A 17488-nucleotide genomic window follows, 5' to 3' on the forward strand; every position below is an offset into this window, starting at 1 on the left:
ATTTTCGAATCAAAGTGCCTTTGTGTGACGTCCGTGTCTTTGAACGGACCAATCACGGCACGGGACTCGCTCACCTCGTCCCCCGCACCCCAGTATTTTTGGCAGCATCGGTTTCATGAAATAATTGCTCTAAACTCCGTCTAGAGGATTCCTAGCTATGCCAGTACCTATTGATTCTGATAAAGGAAAAAGGTTCAAAGATCCGTTTGTGACAAAAATACAAGCCTTTCGTGACGAAAAAACACCTCTTAACCTTCTGCTGAAAAATTAGAAGTTCGGATGAGACTTTATTACACCTGTATAATTCTGTACACGGCGGGAAGAAGTTGATATCTCGCGGGAGAAAATGGAAGAAATTTGAACCTTATGCAATTTAATTTTAAGTTAAAATTTCTTCAATAAAATATCTCGAGTTATCAACTTCTTCCCGCCGTGTACCGAATTTATCTCGCGAAAGTTATCGCTATAATCTCTTCTCTTATCAGCGACATTGGCATTGACGTTAAACAGTCCGTTATCGAGCGAATAATGCATTTTTATCTACAACGATAAGTCTTTGATAATATTGAGATGTGTCTTTTATATTCATTTAAATAAATAGCGGTCGCCAGTTCACAATACGAACATAAATGTAGGTACTTAATTTAAAATATAGCCTGACCAGTAATATATGATAATTGTCAAGAGGGCGCTGTTATTCTTCAGTGTAGTATGAAGAAAATAGTTCCAGTGAAATTCCGCAACATGGCGCACCCTCAATAGATCCTGGTTCACCTATAAGTAACTATGTTTTTGAAACCAGCATCGAATACTTAGTTGATAATTGATAGAATCAGGCGTTAATTTGTACATATTTAAATATTGCTTTTCTCATCTGCGAAAATAATAACGTGCTAGTCAATGCTTACCCGTTATACTTACTTGCGTATTTTTTATATGCAATTAATGTAAAAATTAAATATATGTACCAACTTGGCTTTACTTCTAATAAGGACGTTTTTTTTTGTGTGCAGATGTACCGAACCTTAAGTCTAAGGAATAGTGATAAATAATTACCTAGGTATTTAATAGACATTTACAAAAATAAAGTGCAATAAAACTGTGATAGCAATAAATAAACAATGTTGTGATGAGATTGACAGAAGTTAGTCAGAATGATGTTATACGTGACGAATATTACTGAGGAGGCCGTCAAAAGGCCGCCGCGCAGGAGGTACATCAGTGCCAGAATAAAGGTGAGTGTAGGTACAAACAGACAGACATACACGTCATAGTCCTCCTCATCGCTTTCGATGACGGCGACCCTAAATAAATAATAATAAATATAAATAAGTATTATAGGACATTTTTACACAAATCATATTGACTAATCCCCACGGTAAGCTCAAGAAAGCTTGTGTTGGGTACCTACTCAGACAACGATATATACATATAGGTAATATATAATCTATATATATAAATGCAAGTGTCCTGACTGACTGACTGACTGATTCATCAACGCAGAGCCGAAACTACAAAAGATAGAAAGTTGAAATTTGCACACTAGGTTGAATTTATAAAGTGTACAAGAGATAAGAAGCGATTTTGAAAAATTCAACCCCTAAGGGGGTTAAAAAGGGGATGAAAGGTTGTATGGGGTACAAGTTTTATTTTAAGCTAGGAATTTGAAACTTTGTAAAAATGTATTATATTAAAAAACAAGAAAACTAATTTCAGCGTTTTTGAAAATTCATCCCCCAAGGTGGTGAAAAAGGGGTTGAAAGTTTGTATGGAGATCAAATATTTTTGCGAGTGTGGGACTTGAAACTTTGTACTCCCCGTGTACACACCTATTATTATAAGACAGGAAAAGTAATTTCAGCGTTTTTGAAAATTCATCCCCTAACAGGTTTTAAAAGGGGTTGAAAGTTTGAATCCATTACAGATGCTTTTAAACTTCTTAGAAAGGCATAATAGCCGATTACAAAAAAAAGTAATTGCAAAGTTTTTAGAAATTCTACCCCTAAGGGGGTTAAAAAGGGGAAAAGGGTTAAAAAGTTCGTCTTGGGGTGCAAATTTTATTTTAATCTAGGAACTTGAAACTTTGCAAAAAGGTATTAAATTAAAATACAAGAAAACTAATTTCAGCGTTTTTGAATATTCATCCCCTAAGGTGGTGAAAAAGAGGTTGAAAGTTTGTATGGATATCAAACATTTTTTTCGAGCGCGGGACTAAAATCTTTGTATTTGGGGATATTATTAGAAGACAGGAAAAGTAATTTCAGCGTTTTGTAAAATTCATCCCCTACAGGGTTAAAAAGGGGTAGAAAGTTCGTATAGGGCTCCAATTTAATTTTAAGCTAGGAACTTGAAACTTTGTAATAAGATATTAAATTCAAATACAAGAAAATTGATTTCAGTATTTTTGAAAATTCTTCCTCTAAGGTGGTGAAAAAGGGGTTGAAAGTTTGTATGGATATCAAACATTTTTTTCGAGCGCGGGACTGGAATCTTTGGATTTGGGGATATTATTAGAAGACAGGAAAAGTAATTATAGCGTTATGTAAAATTCATCCTCTAACAGGGTAAAAAAGGGGTTGAAAGTTTGTATGGGGTTCAAATTTTATTTTAAGCTAGGAACTTGACACTTCGTCAAAAAGTATTATTTTAAAACGGTAAAACACTAATTTCAGCGTTTTTGAAAATTCATATCTCAAGGTGGTGAAAAGGGGGTTGAAAGTTTGTATGGAGATCAAACATTTTTGTGAGTGCGGGGCTAGAATTTTTGTACAAAGGCATATTATTAGAATAGAAGAAAAGGAATTTCAGCGTTTTTAAAAATTCATCCTTAAAAGGGTTAAAAAGGGGTTGAAAGTTTGTATGGGGTTCAAATTTTATTTTAAGCTAGAAACTCGAGACTTCGTAAAAAGGTATATTATTAAAAGAGAAGAAAACTTAATTCAGCGTTTTTGAAAATTCATCCCTCAAGGTGGTGAAAAAGGGTAAAAAGTTTGTATGGAGATCAAACATTTTTGTGAGTGCGGGGCTTGAATCTTTGTAAAATGGCATATTATTAAAATACGAGAAAAGTAAATTCAGCGTTTTTAAAATTCATCTCTTAAGACTTAAAGGGTCGAAAGGGGGTTTAAAGTTTGTAAAGGGTTCAAATTTTATTTAAAGCTACAAACTTGAAACTTGAGAGAGGTTGAGAGGAATTATATCGAGAACAATTTTACTCAGTTAGGGGCTTGAAACTTCGTAGGTTGTGGAAGACAAGTCTCATGCGTTGTATAATATTAATAATTAACAAATGATTAACCGTCCTACTGCGATCTTTTGCTGCATAATGTTCTAAGCTAATGTAGAATATATAACTACCAATATACAAATTCACGCGTACGAAGTCGCGGGCAACAGCTAGTACTTAAATGCATGAAACCATGACTCAGGAACAAAGATCTGTGTCATCACACAAATAAATGCCCTTACCGGGATTCGAACCCGGGACCATCGGCTTCATAGGCAAGGCCACTATACCCACTAGGCCAGACCGGTCGTCAAAATAAACCTTGAGGACGTTGTCTATCGTGACACTGACAATAAAGTTGGCCAGCTGCGTAGTAAATTATTAACAGTCTATATATTTACAAGTCTCTGCCTAAAAAGCGCTGGTGGCCTAGCGGTAAGAGCGTGCGACTTGCAATCCGGAGGTCGCGGGTTCGAACCCCGGCTCGTACCAATGAGTTTTTCGGAACTTATGTACGAAATATCATTTGATATTTACCAGTCGCTTTTCGGTGAAGGAAAACATCGTGAGGAAACCGGACTAATCCCAATACGGGCCTAGTTTACCCTCTGGGTTGGAAGGTCAGATGGCAGTCGCTTTCGTAAAAACTAGTGCCCACGCCAATTACTGGGATTAGTTGCCAAGCGGACCCCAGGCTCCCATGAGCCGTGGCAAAATGCCGGGACAACGCGAGGAAGATGAGGAAGATGATATTTACAAGTCTCTGATCCCACCATCAGAATCGTACAAACTAAATGGATTTATAATCGAATCAATAATGGTCCATTAACTTTCCAATCATAGACCGAAATGAGCAGATTTACATCCTTATTGAACATCCATTTGTGGGAAATACTAACAGCACTAATTGACCAATTGTAGGTCTTATATCTATGCAATAAAGCTTAGGTAATTAGGTATACGCAGCTAATAGTGTGTACGAGGAACCAATATTCTAGTTTGGCTGACAGGTTAATTTGGTGGCAGGAAGTAAATGATTGTGGTTATTGGTTAGGAAGAAATCACGTTTGTTGAAATATTTGATAATGATGATGATAAAATACATATTTTTAGTTGATTTAATATATCTACATTCGCATTCGCACACTGTACAGATAAAGTCTGTCCAAGTTAATTCCGCACCGATTGTGCAAGCAACAAAGTGTTGATGTGCCATTGCCACCTTAAAAACTTGTATAATAGAGTTAGACCAAGATTAGTCTGCAACGATCTTGATAGCACACGTAAATAGTGCCGCATTTTAAACGTCAAACTGATATGCAATTAGTACGTATAAATAACACTTGCACTGCGTGTGCTATCAAAATCGTTGCAGACTTATCTTGGTCTAACTCTAGGTAGGTATTGGCAATCACGGCCCCTATTTTCTCAATAAGATATGCAGTAATGCCAGTATTATTCACATCTTTAAGTTGCCGTACCAGTATTTCAATGTAGGTATTATTCACCCATTTAGCCTGACCAGGTGTTATAAAACCGCTTTATTTTTAACAAGCTTTTATTAGGTCGACCTGTATGTAACTATGTAATGGAATCTAAGGTAACTAATTTAACCATCTTCCAAGGATCGTAGCGTCATGAAAATTGGCAGCTGTATGTAGTTCTGATGACAATACAATAATATATGGTACTGTCGAACTGATCTGATGATGGAGACAGGAGGTGGCCATAGGAACTCTGTGATGAAACAACGCAACCTAATTGTGTTAGGGGTTTTTAGAATTGTCTCGATGAGTATTAATTGTCTGTCGTAAGAAAAGTACAGTCAGCGATAAAAACTTGTACCAAAAATTAAATTTTTGCCAAAAACTAATTGTTTTGTTTTTTGTAGGGACTATTACTGTACTATATCGAATATCAGTCACTACATTATACTGTACAATGTAGTGATACTATATCGAAATATCATAAAAAAATCAGGGGTAAGATTTTTTTAGTTTTATGGTTATCTGGGTAAAATTAAACTATAGCCTAATACTTTACGCATTCAATCTTATGCTCATAATGATGCAAACGTTCCGGCCGACTGACACACGAAACGTATAGTTATTCGCACATCCGGTACTTACTGACATTGTGCAATGTATTGTCTTCAATGGAAATGAAATTTGCGTAGAAAATGTTCGGATAAAGGATGACTCACGCTAGACCTGGCCGTGCCCGCTAGTGTGCACGTTGATGGGCTCTTAAGAATAAGTAATTAAATATATTTTTGTTTATTTCCAGCGGCACCATGCGGGCATATCGCAGTCATCCTGCAGCGACGGCTCTCTCCTCAGCGTGGGCTCCTCCGAGATGGACGAGGACTCCAGCTCCTACCACCACGATCACTCCAACAGGAGTGACCACTCGGACTACAGTGAGTTGGTTTTCCAGCGGCACCATGCGGGCATATCGCAGTCGTCCTGCAGCGACGGCTGCCTCCTCAGCGTGTGCTCCGAGATGGACGAGGACTCCAGGTCCTACCACCACGACCACTCCAACAGGAGTGACCACTCGGACTACAGTGAGTTGGTTTTCCAGCGGCACCATGCGGGCATATCGCAGTCGTCCTGCAGCGACGGCTGCCTCCTCAGCGTGTGCTCCGAGATGGACGAGGACTCCAGCTCCTACCACCACGACCACTCCAACAGGAGTGACCACTCGGACTACAGTGAGTTGGTTTTCCAGCGGCACCATGCGGGCATATCGCAGTCGTCCTGCAGCGACGGCTGCCTCCTCAGCGTGTGCTCCGAGATGGACGAGGACTCCAGCTCCTACCACCACGACCACTCCAACAGGAGTGACCACTCGGACTACAGTAAGTTGGTGTTTCCAGCGGCACCATGCGGGCATATCGCAGTCGTCCTGCAGCGACGGCTCCCTCCTCAGCGTGGGCTCCTCCGAGATGGACGAGGACTCCAGCTCCTACCACCACGACCACTCCAACAGGAGTGACCACTCGGACTACAGTGAGTTGGTTTTCCAGCGGCACCATGCGGGCATATCGCAGTCGTCCTGCAGCGACGGCTGCCTCCTCAGCGTGTGCTCCGAGATGGACGAGGACTCCAGCTCCTACCACCACGACCACTCCAACAGGAGTGACCACTCGGACTACAGTGAGTTGGTTTTCCAGCGGCACCATGCGGGCATATCGCAGTCGTCCTGCAGCGACGGCTGCCTCCTCAGCGTGTGCTCCGAGATGGACGAGGACTCCAGCTCCTACCACCACGACCACTCCAACAGGAGTGACCACTCGGACTACAGTGAGTTGGTTTTCCAGAGGCACCATGCGGGCATATCGCAGTCGTCCTGCAGCGACGGCTGCCTCCTCAGCGTGTGCTCCGAGATGGACGAGGACTCCAGCTCCTACCACCACGACCACTCCAACAGGAGTGACCACTCGGACTACAGTGAGTTGGTTTTCCAGCGGCACCATGCGGGCATATCGCAGTCGTCCTGCAGCGACGGCTCCCTCCTCAGGGTGGGCTCCTCCGAAATGGACGAGGACTCCAGCTCCTACCACCACGACCACTCCAACAGGAGTGACCACTCGGACTACAGTGAGTTGGTTTTCCAGCGGCACCATGCGGGCATATCGCAGTCGTCCTGCAGCGACGGCTCCCTCCTCAGGGTGGGCTCCTCCGAAATGGACGAGGACTCCAGCTCCTACCACCACGACCACTCCAACAGGAGTGACCACTCGGACTACAGTAAGTTGGTGTTTCCAGCGGCACCATGCGGGCATATCGCAGTCGTCCTGCAGCGACGGCTCCCTCCTCAGCGTGGGCTCCTCCGAGATGGACGAGGACTCCAGCTCCTACCACCACGACCACTCCAACAGGAGTGACCACTCGGACTACAGTGAGTTGGTTTTCCAGCGGCACCATGCGGGCATATCGCAGTCGTCCTGCAGCGACGGCTGCCTCCTCAGCGTGTGCTCCGAGATGGACGAGGACTCCAGCTCCTACCACCACGACCACTCCAACAGGAGTGACCACTCGGACTACAGTAAGTTGGTGTTTCCAGCGGCACCGTGCGGGCATATCGCAGTCATCCTGCAGCGACGGCTCTCTCCTCAGGGTGGGCTCCTCCGAAATGGACGAGGACTCCAGCTCCTACCACCACGACCACTCCAACAGGAGTGACCACTCGGACTACAGTAAGTTGGTGTTTCCAGCGGCACCATGCGGGCATATCGCAGTCGTCCTGCAGCGACGGCTGCCTCCTCAGCGTGTGCTCCGAGATGGACGAGGACTCCAGCTCCTACCACCACGACCACTCCAACAGGAGTGACCACTCGGACTACAGTAAGTTGGTGTTTCCAGCGGCACCGTGCGGGCATATCGCAGTCATCCTGCAGCGACGGCTCCCTCCTCAGCGTGCGGTCCTCCGAGATGGACGAGGACTCCAGCTCCTACCACCACGACCACTCCAACAGGAGTGACCACTCGGACTACAGTAAGTTGCTCTTTCGGATCTGCACCTAAATCTTTAAGGGGCTACCCGAGGTATTCATCGATTTTTGACAAGTTTTGAATCGTGTCTCCTACTTTTGCACTACAGATAGAATTATAAGACAAATGGCTATCGGTTCTTCAATCTTTTATCTCCATTTTTGTTGACCGGATTTTGAAAGAAATGAATACTTATTTTTTTATGATTTTTTTAAACATTTTCTAAAAAAAACCCTTTTTTGTAACTAGATTGCTACAAAGGATCTTACATATTTACGAAATCTACATATTTGGGTTCGTCTTTGACGTCTCGAAAAGCCCATAACTATTAACACAAAAGTTATGACCAGAAAACCAGTTTTGTGGCCTAAAATTGTTCAACTTTGATGCCAAATATCTCGAACATTGAAGTAAAGTAAATATGAGATATTGCTTAAGTATATTGCTTAAAGCCGTTGCTGTTAATATGGTAAGCTACAAAAACATTAGAAAACTAAGGGATTCAGATCGAAGGTCATTGGCGTGGGGGAGCCCCTTAATTTACGACTTCACATTGACAATTCACGTTTTTAAAACTGGACTTCTGTGTTCATACAGCTCATTCTCGCTCCTTATGAAAGAACTTACGACTTCAGCTGCCTGTGTTTTTGCTACCTACTGACATAGACACGACAACTAACGCCACCTATCGCCGTTTCCAGACTTGTCGGAGCCGGCGTTGGGCGTCGCGCCGCTGTCTCACTCGGCCGCCAAACACAAGATGGCGGTGCGGCCGCGGCGGACACACGGCGCGCCCAGGCGGAAGAAAACTAATCCTGTAAGCATAAATCGTCAGGTGACAAGCAAAACTCACTAATTACCACCACAAGTTCATAGCCATAGTGAACCATATTAGTACTGGATGTAGGTTGATTTTTGTTTAACCCCTGGGATGCCGCGTACGTCTGAGTTTCGCGGACGCGATACCTAGGTATCTTACAAAATTCATGAAAAGTTTAAAACCCTTAGTACTCAAGGCACAGAATGGCACAGATAAAGAAAATTGCTTTCGGCGTTAGACATTTTTCTATCTATGGTACACATATAAATATACCTAAGTCACAATCAGGTACCTTCAGGTGCTTTCTAACATCAGACGGGGTATCAAGTCACCCGTTCCTGGCCTGAGCCTTTAGGTGTTATAAAAAATGCCCCCGAAAATATTTCCAACTAACTGCCATAAGTAGATACACCGAAATCTTTTACTGGGATGTACCTAGGTACATCAGTACATCACGCCCCTATTGGACGCCCCTCTCTCTTAGCCATATTCAACAAGCTTATTACTGTAATTTTTGTGTTTCGTTTGGTGTATAATGTTGTTATAATAACTGTTTTCAGATAGCCGCATCAGCCTTGCCAATAACGCCCGAACTGAACGAAGAAATGATACGAAGCACTACTCCTGAAGTCACCCATAAAACCTCAGAAGTTGTTACTGGTACGTGTTCAACAGGTTATCTAAAATATAAAATCACCTGAATACAGACCATTGATGTGATATGATATAAGTAGTCATTTCAGGAAAATAATTTAGAGCCATAATCTTTTCACAAAGGTATAGGTAGTCTTTCTACTAATTCTGGGTACGAGTGTTATCTCATCACGTAAAGAATTAGAACTAGGTATTCAACTAGAACTAGACAAGTATTATACACAAGTTACAGTATCCGTTACTCAGCGATTAAATATGCATATCGATGTTTGGAAAGAGACAATTGGCTGATTACGACGATTTCCGAACAAGCAGGCGACTATCTTTGTAACCGTCAACTACTAAAACAAATGCAACAACATCTAAATGTTTTGTACTTTATTTCCAGAATCATTCTCTTCATCGACCACTACGAAACATCACATGATCGTGAACGCACAGCATCAGCAGTTGAACCGCGAGCTCACGCGAGTGCTCGAGACTCCGGCCGACACGCGCCTTAAGTCCTCCTCTCTGCCCCCTGGCCTGGCCTTAAGCCAGATGATAGGACACTCCCCCGCAAAACTTTCCATTGCCGAACAAAATACCCCCAGATCCTCGATCAAAAGATCAAAGTCCAGCTCACAAGGACAAAACCTCAGAGACGACCATGTAACCACCAGCGAAACCCAGATCAGCTACTCTCAGGAACGGGTTACAAAATACAGGTCTGATAATAAGTATGCCGAAGAATCTTGCCATGAAAAGAAGTCTAAATCGGAAAAGAAGATTGAGAACGAAGTGATCAGGTCGTCAAAGAAGGAGGAGTCATTCTTCAGTCGGCTACTTTTAAGAAAGAGTGGTAAAAAATCGAAGAAAGATCAGACAGATGGCGAAGGAGAGACTAAGAAATCTAAAACTGAAAAGTCCACGGCGCAATATAAAACTATGGATACGGAAAGGAGCGGATTTGTTTATGTTGATCACGGACAAGGGCACAAACCGGTGCCCGCTGAGAGAACCCACAAATCTGCCGGACAGAAGGTTTTCGCCAATCAAATGCATAAAAGAATGGACAATAAAGGGGCGTACGTCCAAGAGGGAGTCTACAAAGACGTCTACAGCGCGGTCAAAGTACCGGGCGTCGAATACAATATAACTGATCTCAAAATCGCTGAAGAAACCGACAAAATGTTGAACCAAGAAATGAAAGCTCGTCTGAGTCGCCGCGACGACTTTAATGAGAAAATGGAGCGTTCGAAACGAACGTCCTCCAAAGAAACCGTCGAAGACAAGAGGGAATCATTCAGTTTGAACCACGATAAGTCTAAGCGACCCGCCTCCGTTCAGAGACTCGTCGACCCGTTCTCGACAAAAGCATTTATTAATAACGAGCTCTCTAACATAGCTCAGGAGGAGAACTTGTCGCCCACTCTAGAGATCTCGGACGAAGAACCCCCGATCAGAGCGCATCGCATGAAGAGCGTTCACAGCGACTACATGTTCCACAGCGGAAGCATGCCTAAAAACATCCCTTATTTTAATCACAGTGTAGTTATGTCGGCATCAGTGTCGCCTCCTAAGAACATCCTGCATCAGAGTTCCGAAAACGTGAAGCACATACACCGATCTTCCGACCATGTCTGCGAGCTCCGCGATAAGCACGAGAAACGCGAGAAAGCTCACCGCGCCTCTAAGACTGAAGAGGCCTACGTGAACTCAGGACTTCGATCGCTCGGCGACGAGTACGTGGAGACCAGAAGCAGCATTGGCAAGTCGCACAGCTTCCGTTACGCTTCGGAATCTCCGTCGATCAGCTCTCAGGAGAGCCAGATGCCGAGTCTACCGGCTATCGTCGGTATATCCGAGCCCTTGCTCGAAAGTTGGGAGGTTAACTACAGGAGAAACGTGAGCGAGCGACACGATTATACTAAAAGAGTATCCGCTAGGAACTATAGCATAATCCATGGAACCGCCGAGGCTAACTATGACAGTTTACCCAGCACGGACAGTAGTTATATGGACAGCCTCAAAACTGACATGCACGATGACAAGAAGCTCTTCTCGAGCAGCATCCAAATAGGCATGGACAGCCATAAGAGAGACAGTGACATTTCTCAGATAGAGGCTAAAATCGATGATATTATAAGTTCGCCAAAGCCAATTTTGGCACCGATACTCAAATCTAGCTCTTTAGATAGTGTTAAGAGTAGCCCTGAAAAGCAGGTAGAGGATAGAAGGAAAACTATTTCAGTAGAAAGCGCTTTGAGTCAAGGGGGAAGAATCAGTAATAATATGATTCAGAAAGAAAAGCAGGAGGCGGAGAACTATATATCTGTAACTATGATTAACAAAGAAAATACTCCAATCCAGATCAAAACGGATGCTCCAAAAATGAAGAAAAGTGACGAAAAACTTCAACAATCAGGTACCACTAAACCTGGAGTGCCAGAATTTCTCAACATACAACTAAACAGAGTTGACGTAAAACCTACAACTAATGTAGTGCTGACGGCTAATATAACGCCAAAGAAAATTGATAGTCCACAAGTCGAAAAAGAGATTGAATCATTCGAAGTAATCGAAAGCAAGAGTCAAAGGAATTCAGTCGTCAGCAAAGTCGAGAGCGTGAGCGAAAATACTCAAACAGAATTAAAGAGTTCTCCAACAGTCGTTAAAAAGGCTACTTCCCAACCGCCTCTTACACCGCAAAGTCCTTCAACTCCGAAAGCATTTTTCAAACGCAAATCAACGAGCGTCGAGATGCAAGACGGACCGGAGAAACCAAGGACTAATTCATTAAGCACTGACGGTAGTACGGAGAAAATTTACGACAACATATCTATGGATCGGAAATCACATTCCAGCTTTGGAAGTAAAAGCTCCATTCAAAGCACAGACAGCAACGACATCAGAACACCAGACAGAAATGAAGAAACCGTCGTATACAGAAAAAAACCCGTCATCTTGTCCAAAGAACTCCGCACTAGCGAACGCAGAAACGACGACGAACCTGAACTTATGAAAGTATTCGCTAGACGCTCTCTAAAACTAAAGGATTGCGAAGCCGAAACTCTTGCCCAAGAAATAGCGGAAGGTCACGACAATGCGCACAGATCCAAGCTCCACAAAAACGAGTTCAACGCGTCCATCAAATCTAGAGACAGCGATAAAGAAAACGATGACACATCATCGAAAACCAATGAAGAGAACAGGATGGTAGATATCGCCGCTCGCGTCAGCCAGTTTGGTGTCCCACATTATCAAAGAAGCGTCAGCATTAACAGCGTATCGAATGCTAAAAGAGAAAGCGCTCCTGTATACAAAAGCGAAGCAAACAAATATAAAAAAGAAGTATCCGACTCGACACCAGAAAAGAGATTAAGAAATAGAACATTCCCGGATCCCTCCAACGATAGGGAAGACATCAAAAACATAACGAAATCAGAAGCCATGGCGTATAAAGCGGATACTTTGACTAAACGCCCGTGGCAAAGGAAAGATGATGATAAGAGGCATTTATCAGTCGAGAAGGAAAAGCGAGAGAGTGCTGTGATAGAAAAGGAGGGAGAAGGTGAGAAAGAGAAGGAAGTGGGAGGGGGAGGTGGGGAGGCGGACGCGTCGCCGCAGTTCAAGGGGATCCTGCAGATGCGCGCCGAGTGGGAGCGCCGCGCCAAGCAGGGGATGACCAAATAAATGGTGCTAGTTGAAAGGTAAATTAACCAGAGCCATAGAGAAAAAAATACATAGAGTGCTCACTCCATACATCAGTTTTAGTACCAAAAAGACTATTAGCATCGAGTAGCGGAACTATCAGTACTGCTACTTGACAATAGATGTAGCACCGACCGGAAAGTCTTATGCTGTTGAGATAAGACTTTCCGCTCGGTGCTACATCTATTGTCAAGTAGCAGTACTGATAGTTCCGCTACTCGATGCTAGATGTAGACACTGATATTAATAGTCTGAACTGATGTATGGAGTGAGCACTCTATGTATTTTTTTCTCTATGCCAGAGCTTATCGTTTTTCGTGTGATAAAGCCAAATGGCGTTATTCATAACGGCTGCTGACTTAATCAGTTGATGATTGTCGTTTGTCCCTATCTGTCGTTATGAATCGAGGGAGAAACGACGATCAACAACTGATTAACTTAGCAGATGTTTATGAAAAAGGGGGTAAATATAGATGTTTTATTTAAAAAAAAGGTTAAATTCAACTGTCGGTGTCTAACTGTAATTTTAACTTTATACATAAATTTAAGCTAATTTGTAGTTTCTGACTGATTTGAAATCATGAATAGGAGAAGTATTGTTACAATAGCAGAAGTAGCTACAGGCTTTTACGTACCTTGCAATAAAGTTCGTGTGCATATATTTTTTATAATAACTTAAATCACTGTAAACACTTGACAATGTGTTACTATTATGGCATAGAGATGATCTGATGATGGACCCGGAAGATGGCCTCGGAAACTCTTTAATAATTGACGCAAGTCTTGGAATTAGCCCGTTTTAATAATCTTAGTCGTGTTATAATAAAAAAAATAGTTTATTATTGGTTTGTCTTTGTTACCACTGTTGCCATCGGGGTATTTAGTATTTGAGGTGCTTTAAATTGTTTTTTTTTTTTTCACTGTCCACCGAACATTTCTGAACCGTTCTTTTATTAAAACATAGGCCTCAGTGGCGCCATCTGTGTTGAGGTTATTGTTTTTTTGATTTAAATAACTAATCAATGTTTTTCTTTCCAGAGTCCACAGCGGACGGACGTCATGACCGCATTACATATTATTAAATTAACATAGAGATTACAATATAGCTTAGATGACATCGGCAAATTAATGTTATTCGTACTAGAAATTTATCCAACGTTGTTATGACAATGTATTTTTGAGTGTTATTGCAATGAAATAGCTAATAGTTCTATTTTATTAAAAAATACTATTGTGTATTAAACATTTCAGAACTGTGAAATACAAATTTTATTCCTATAGTTTCTTTTATTGTTTTAATTCATCTCCTTACCAACTGGATGGTGTTTAGCAAAAATGTGTCAACCCACATTCATTTTGCAATAAGATGTCAACTCAAAAAATGGACGCTTAAAGTTGACATTTTATTGCAAAATGAATGGGGGTTGACACATTTTTGCTAACCACCATCCAACTACCCTCCAACACGAAACTTGTCTATAGTTTTTTTAGCATTAGACAAAGACTACCTACGCGATCTTACGTGTCTTTTAATTTTAATTGAAAATCGCTTTTTAATAAAAATCAGTAACTATTACTAATGAAAGCAAAAGAATGTAAATAATCGTATATGATTCATAATTGTTGTACCTAATAAAAAGACACGTCAAGATTGTTTATCTTTTTTCTAATGCTAAAAAAAACGAACTATATCTACGATTAGTTGTTCGCCGTTTCGAAGTAAATTTATAGTCACAGCTAAAGTGTCATATTTCAAATAAATAAGAGTTCTTTGCGGAACATGCAACATGCATGGTTTGGGCTTAGAGCATTTAGTATTAACTGGAGACGCCTTATCTGTAATTTTCTGTAAGTACAAAACAATCTGCCGATTTTTGCGGGGGAGGGGCACGTCAAATGTACGTTACGTACAAATAGCCATGTCAGATAAACGTCAGTCCATACAAAAGTATGAGCAATTGTGCAAGGATTTCGGCAGAGGGTGAGCTCTTAAAGGCGACCGGTTATTAAATGCTCTAAGGCTACTTGGTTATGAGTATTATTGAATTTTAAAAAATAGGAGCCGTCAGATTTTTGACGCGAGGTGTAAATGTGAAGTTTATGCTTCCGATGTAGTCCACAAGATGGCAGGACCTAAATACTATGCACAAGAAACTACCGTCTACTGTTTCGAATACATCCCAACTCCCTCAAAAATATCTCGAAATTGGTTTTACAACACAACAGAGTCCGTGTCACGATATTTTCGTCAGTCAGTGTAGATATTTTTGCATCTATATTCCTCTTAGCCAGTAACGAAAGCACACGAGGCATATTGCGATGTAGATTCAGATTAACTATTTACATAAATTACGTTATAATATTGCCATGTGAAAAAATCTATGGTTTCATTTCTAATTTCACACCTTTTAACTTAATTTTTATTTTTAAAATTAGGGATTATGTGCATATTTTAGGTTATATACACAAGTGAAAATAAGTGTAAGATAAGAATTAATATGTATTGTAACATTCCCCCACAATTAAGGGTTCCAAACAAGGGTTGTCCCACGCATGCGCGCCACCCCCAGATACTAACCCCAATACGTGAGTCGTCTCCATTTTATTTTCATTTATTTCCTGTTTTATCCACTGTTGTATCAGTGGACGGCTAAAAGACATTAATAAACTAATGAAAAGACTAAGTGAAGTGAACATTTGACTGTTATTAACTATTAGAACACTGTGCGATCTTACGTAATATTTTTTTCGTGACGCTTAAGGAGTGAGGTAAGAGTTAACTAAAAACAAGAATAAGATATAATGTGTGTCTTTAACCCATTTACTGTGGATAGCCATCGATTTTTACTTAAGTACTTACCTATAAGACAAATTCATTGATATTGTATGTAAAACAAAGTTTGTGCGGTACACTAAAAAATTAACACAATCTTTTGACGACTTTCTAAGATTATTTCACGTATGAAATTACTGCAGACTGCTACGTATTTTAAGCTTGAATCTCACGCTACCTTCTTCCATTTATATTTCGATAATACAGCTTAAATCTAAGAAATTCTATTGAAAAGTGCCCCCTATTTTTGCCCCAGAATGTAGATAAGTAGGATAAATAAAATACGTAGTGCGTAATTACGACGTTTGCTAGTAAACTTTAGTCATTTCGTAATTGGCTCGGGATGTCAACGTACTTATCAAATTAAGTTATTTCTCAAGGAAAGCCGATTTCATATGCTATTACACATACGAGGGTATTGTTTATGGAGGGGAAGTAAAGGAGAAGTAATGTTAGGTAGGTACCAGGATCCCAATATGGTTATTTTATTTTATGAATCAATGTTACGAGCCGTGTAAAGTCTGCTACGAAAAATAATAATATAGGTATGACAGTCGTTAAATCGTTGATTTAAAAGTACTTATTTTATAGATTTAAATAAAAATTTGTTTTTGTTTAAAAAGTCCAATAATACCTATAAAACTACGTAACTTAGTTAATACTTAACTTGTTATTTTTAACAAAATCTAAAGGAGTCCTTCTAACTAAGCTAACTTAAGGCGAGGTAAGCTCTTAGAAACATAATTTGAACAAATTAAGGGGGTGTTATTATAAACGTCATATTTTCATACTCGTAGTAATGCGACACGGAGTTAGCGGGGTCCAATCCAACTTTAGTGTCCTAACCATAGAGTTATATATTCTAGGTCCATGGTCCTAACGTGCTTCATGCAATTCAGTACGGTGTACTATATAATTAGCTACCTAATATTGTGAAAGTTGGTCCATATAATTTATCTTATTTTGTATTCGAAGGTGTGATATCACCAATTGCATAATAAAAACAAACCAGAATCGGTCTAACGTTGGGTACATTGCTTCCAATCAGAGATGGGCATCATTCGAATAAACTTTTATCGGAATAATCATTCGAATAAACAATAATTCACGATTTTTTTATTCGCGGATGATTTATTCGCGAATGATTTATTCGCGGATGATTTATTCGTATTTACATTTACAGTAACTATTTAGGTAGTTATAGGACTTGCAGGTAGTTGTATCGCACATCACAGTTGCCAAATTTTTCGAAACCGTGAAAAGTTTATAAGGTATTCCAATAAATAAATTATTCGTGGCAATTCATTCGACGAATAAATTATTCGCGGATGAATTATTCGACGAATAATTTATTCAAATAAGAATAATCATCCGACATTTTTATACGTCATTCGCGATAAATTTTGTTATTTTCATTCGTTATTCGTCATTCGAATGAGTTTTGCCCATCTCTGCTTCCAATTAAGTATGTCACTTAAAATAAATCTATACAATCATGTTGAAACTCTTTAAAACTAGCTACGCATTACAACGACATATTGACCGACACGTATTAGGTCTATTAGAATAGTTAGGTACTATTATACCCTAGTTCTAGACTAGTGACGTCTTTGGCATTCTTCCAGCAAAGTTGTGCCGCTTACAACATGAAAAACTTACGACATATATATACTTACATTGGAATGGAATAATCAGAGCACCTATTCTGTAGTTTTTCTTATTGGTCTATTTCTGTAATATTTGGATTGGATGGTAAGTAGGGTAGA

The 17488-nt window shown here is 40.8% G+C and overlaps 2 protein-coding genes across 2 annotated transcripts in view; both read left to right on the forward strand.

Annotated features, from left to right (window-relative positions):
• The window catches only part of LOC134654442 (uncharacterized), a 191769-nt gene extending 177595 nt beyond the window's left edge, over window positions 1–14174 (forward strand). Inside the window, exons 7-11 of the mRNA XM_063509888.1 lie at window positions 5513–5645; window positions 8424–8539; window positions 9103–9202; window positions 9585–12888; window positions 13928–14174. Coding sequence (XP_063365958.1) covers window positions 5513–5645; window positions 8424–8539; window positions 9103–9202; window positions 9585–12871 — 3636 coding nt within the window. The 3' untranslated portion in view covers window positions 12872–12888; window positions 13928–14174. The remainder of the gene's footprint in view (window positions 1–5512; window positions 5646–8423; window positions 8540–9102; window positions 9203–9584; window positions 12889–13927) is intronic.
• Window positions 14175–15421: 1247 nt separating this feature from the next.
• The window catches only part of LOC134654447 (protein Fe65 homolog), a 98905-nt gene continuing 96838 nt past the window's right edge, over window positions 15422–17488 (forward strand). The window contains exon 1 of the mRNA XM_063509892.1: window positions 15422–15658. The gene's annotated coding sequence lies outside the window, so the exon portion shown is untranslated. The remainder of the gene's footprint in view (window positions 15659–17488) is intronic.

The sequence above is a fragment of the Cydia amplana genome, chromosome 15 (assembly GCF_948474715.1).
Source record: "Cydia amplana chromosome 15, ilCydAmpl1.1, whole genome shotgun sequence".
Classification (NCBI taxonomy): Eukaryota; Metazoa; Arthropoda; class Insecta; order Lepidoptera; family Tortricidae; genus Cydia; species Cydia amplana.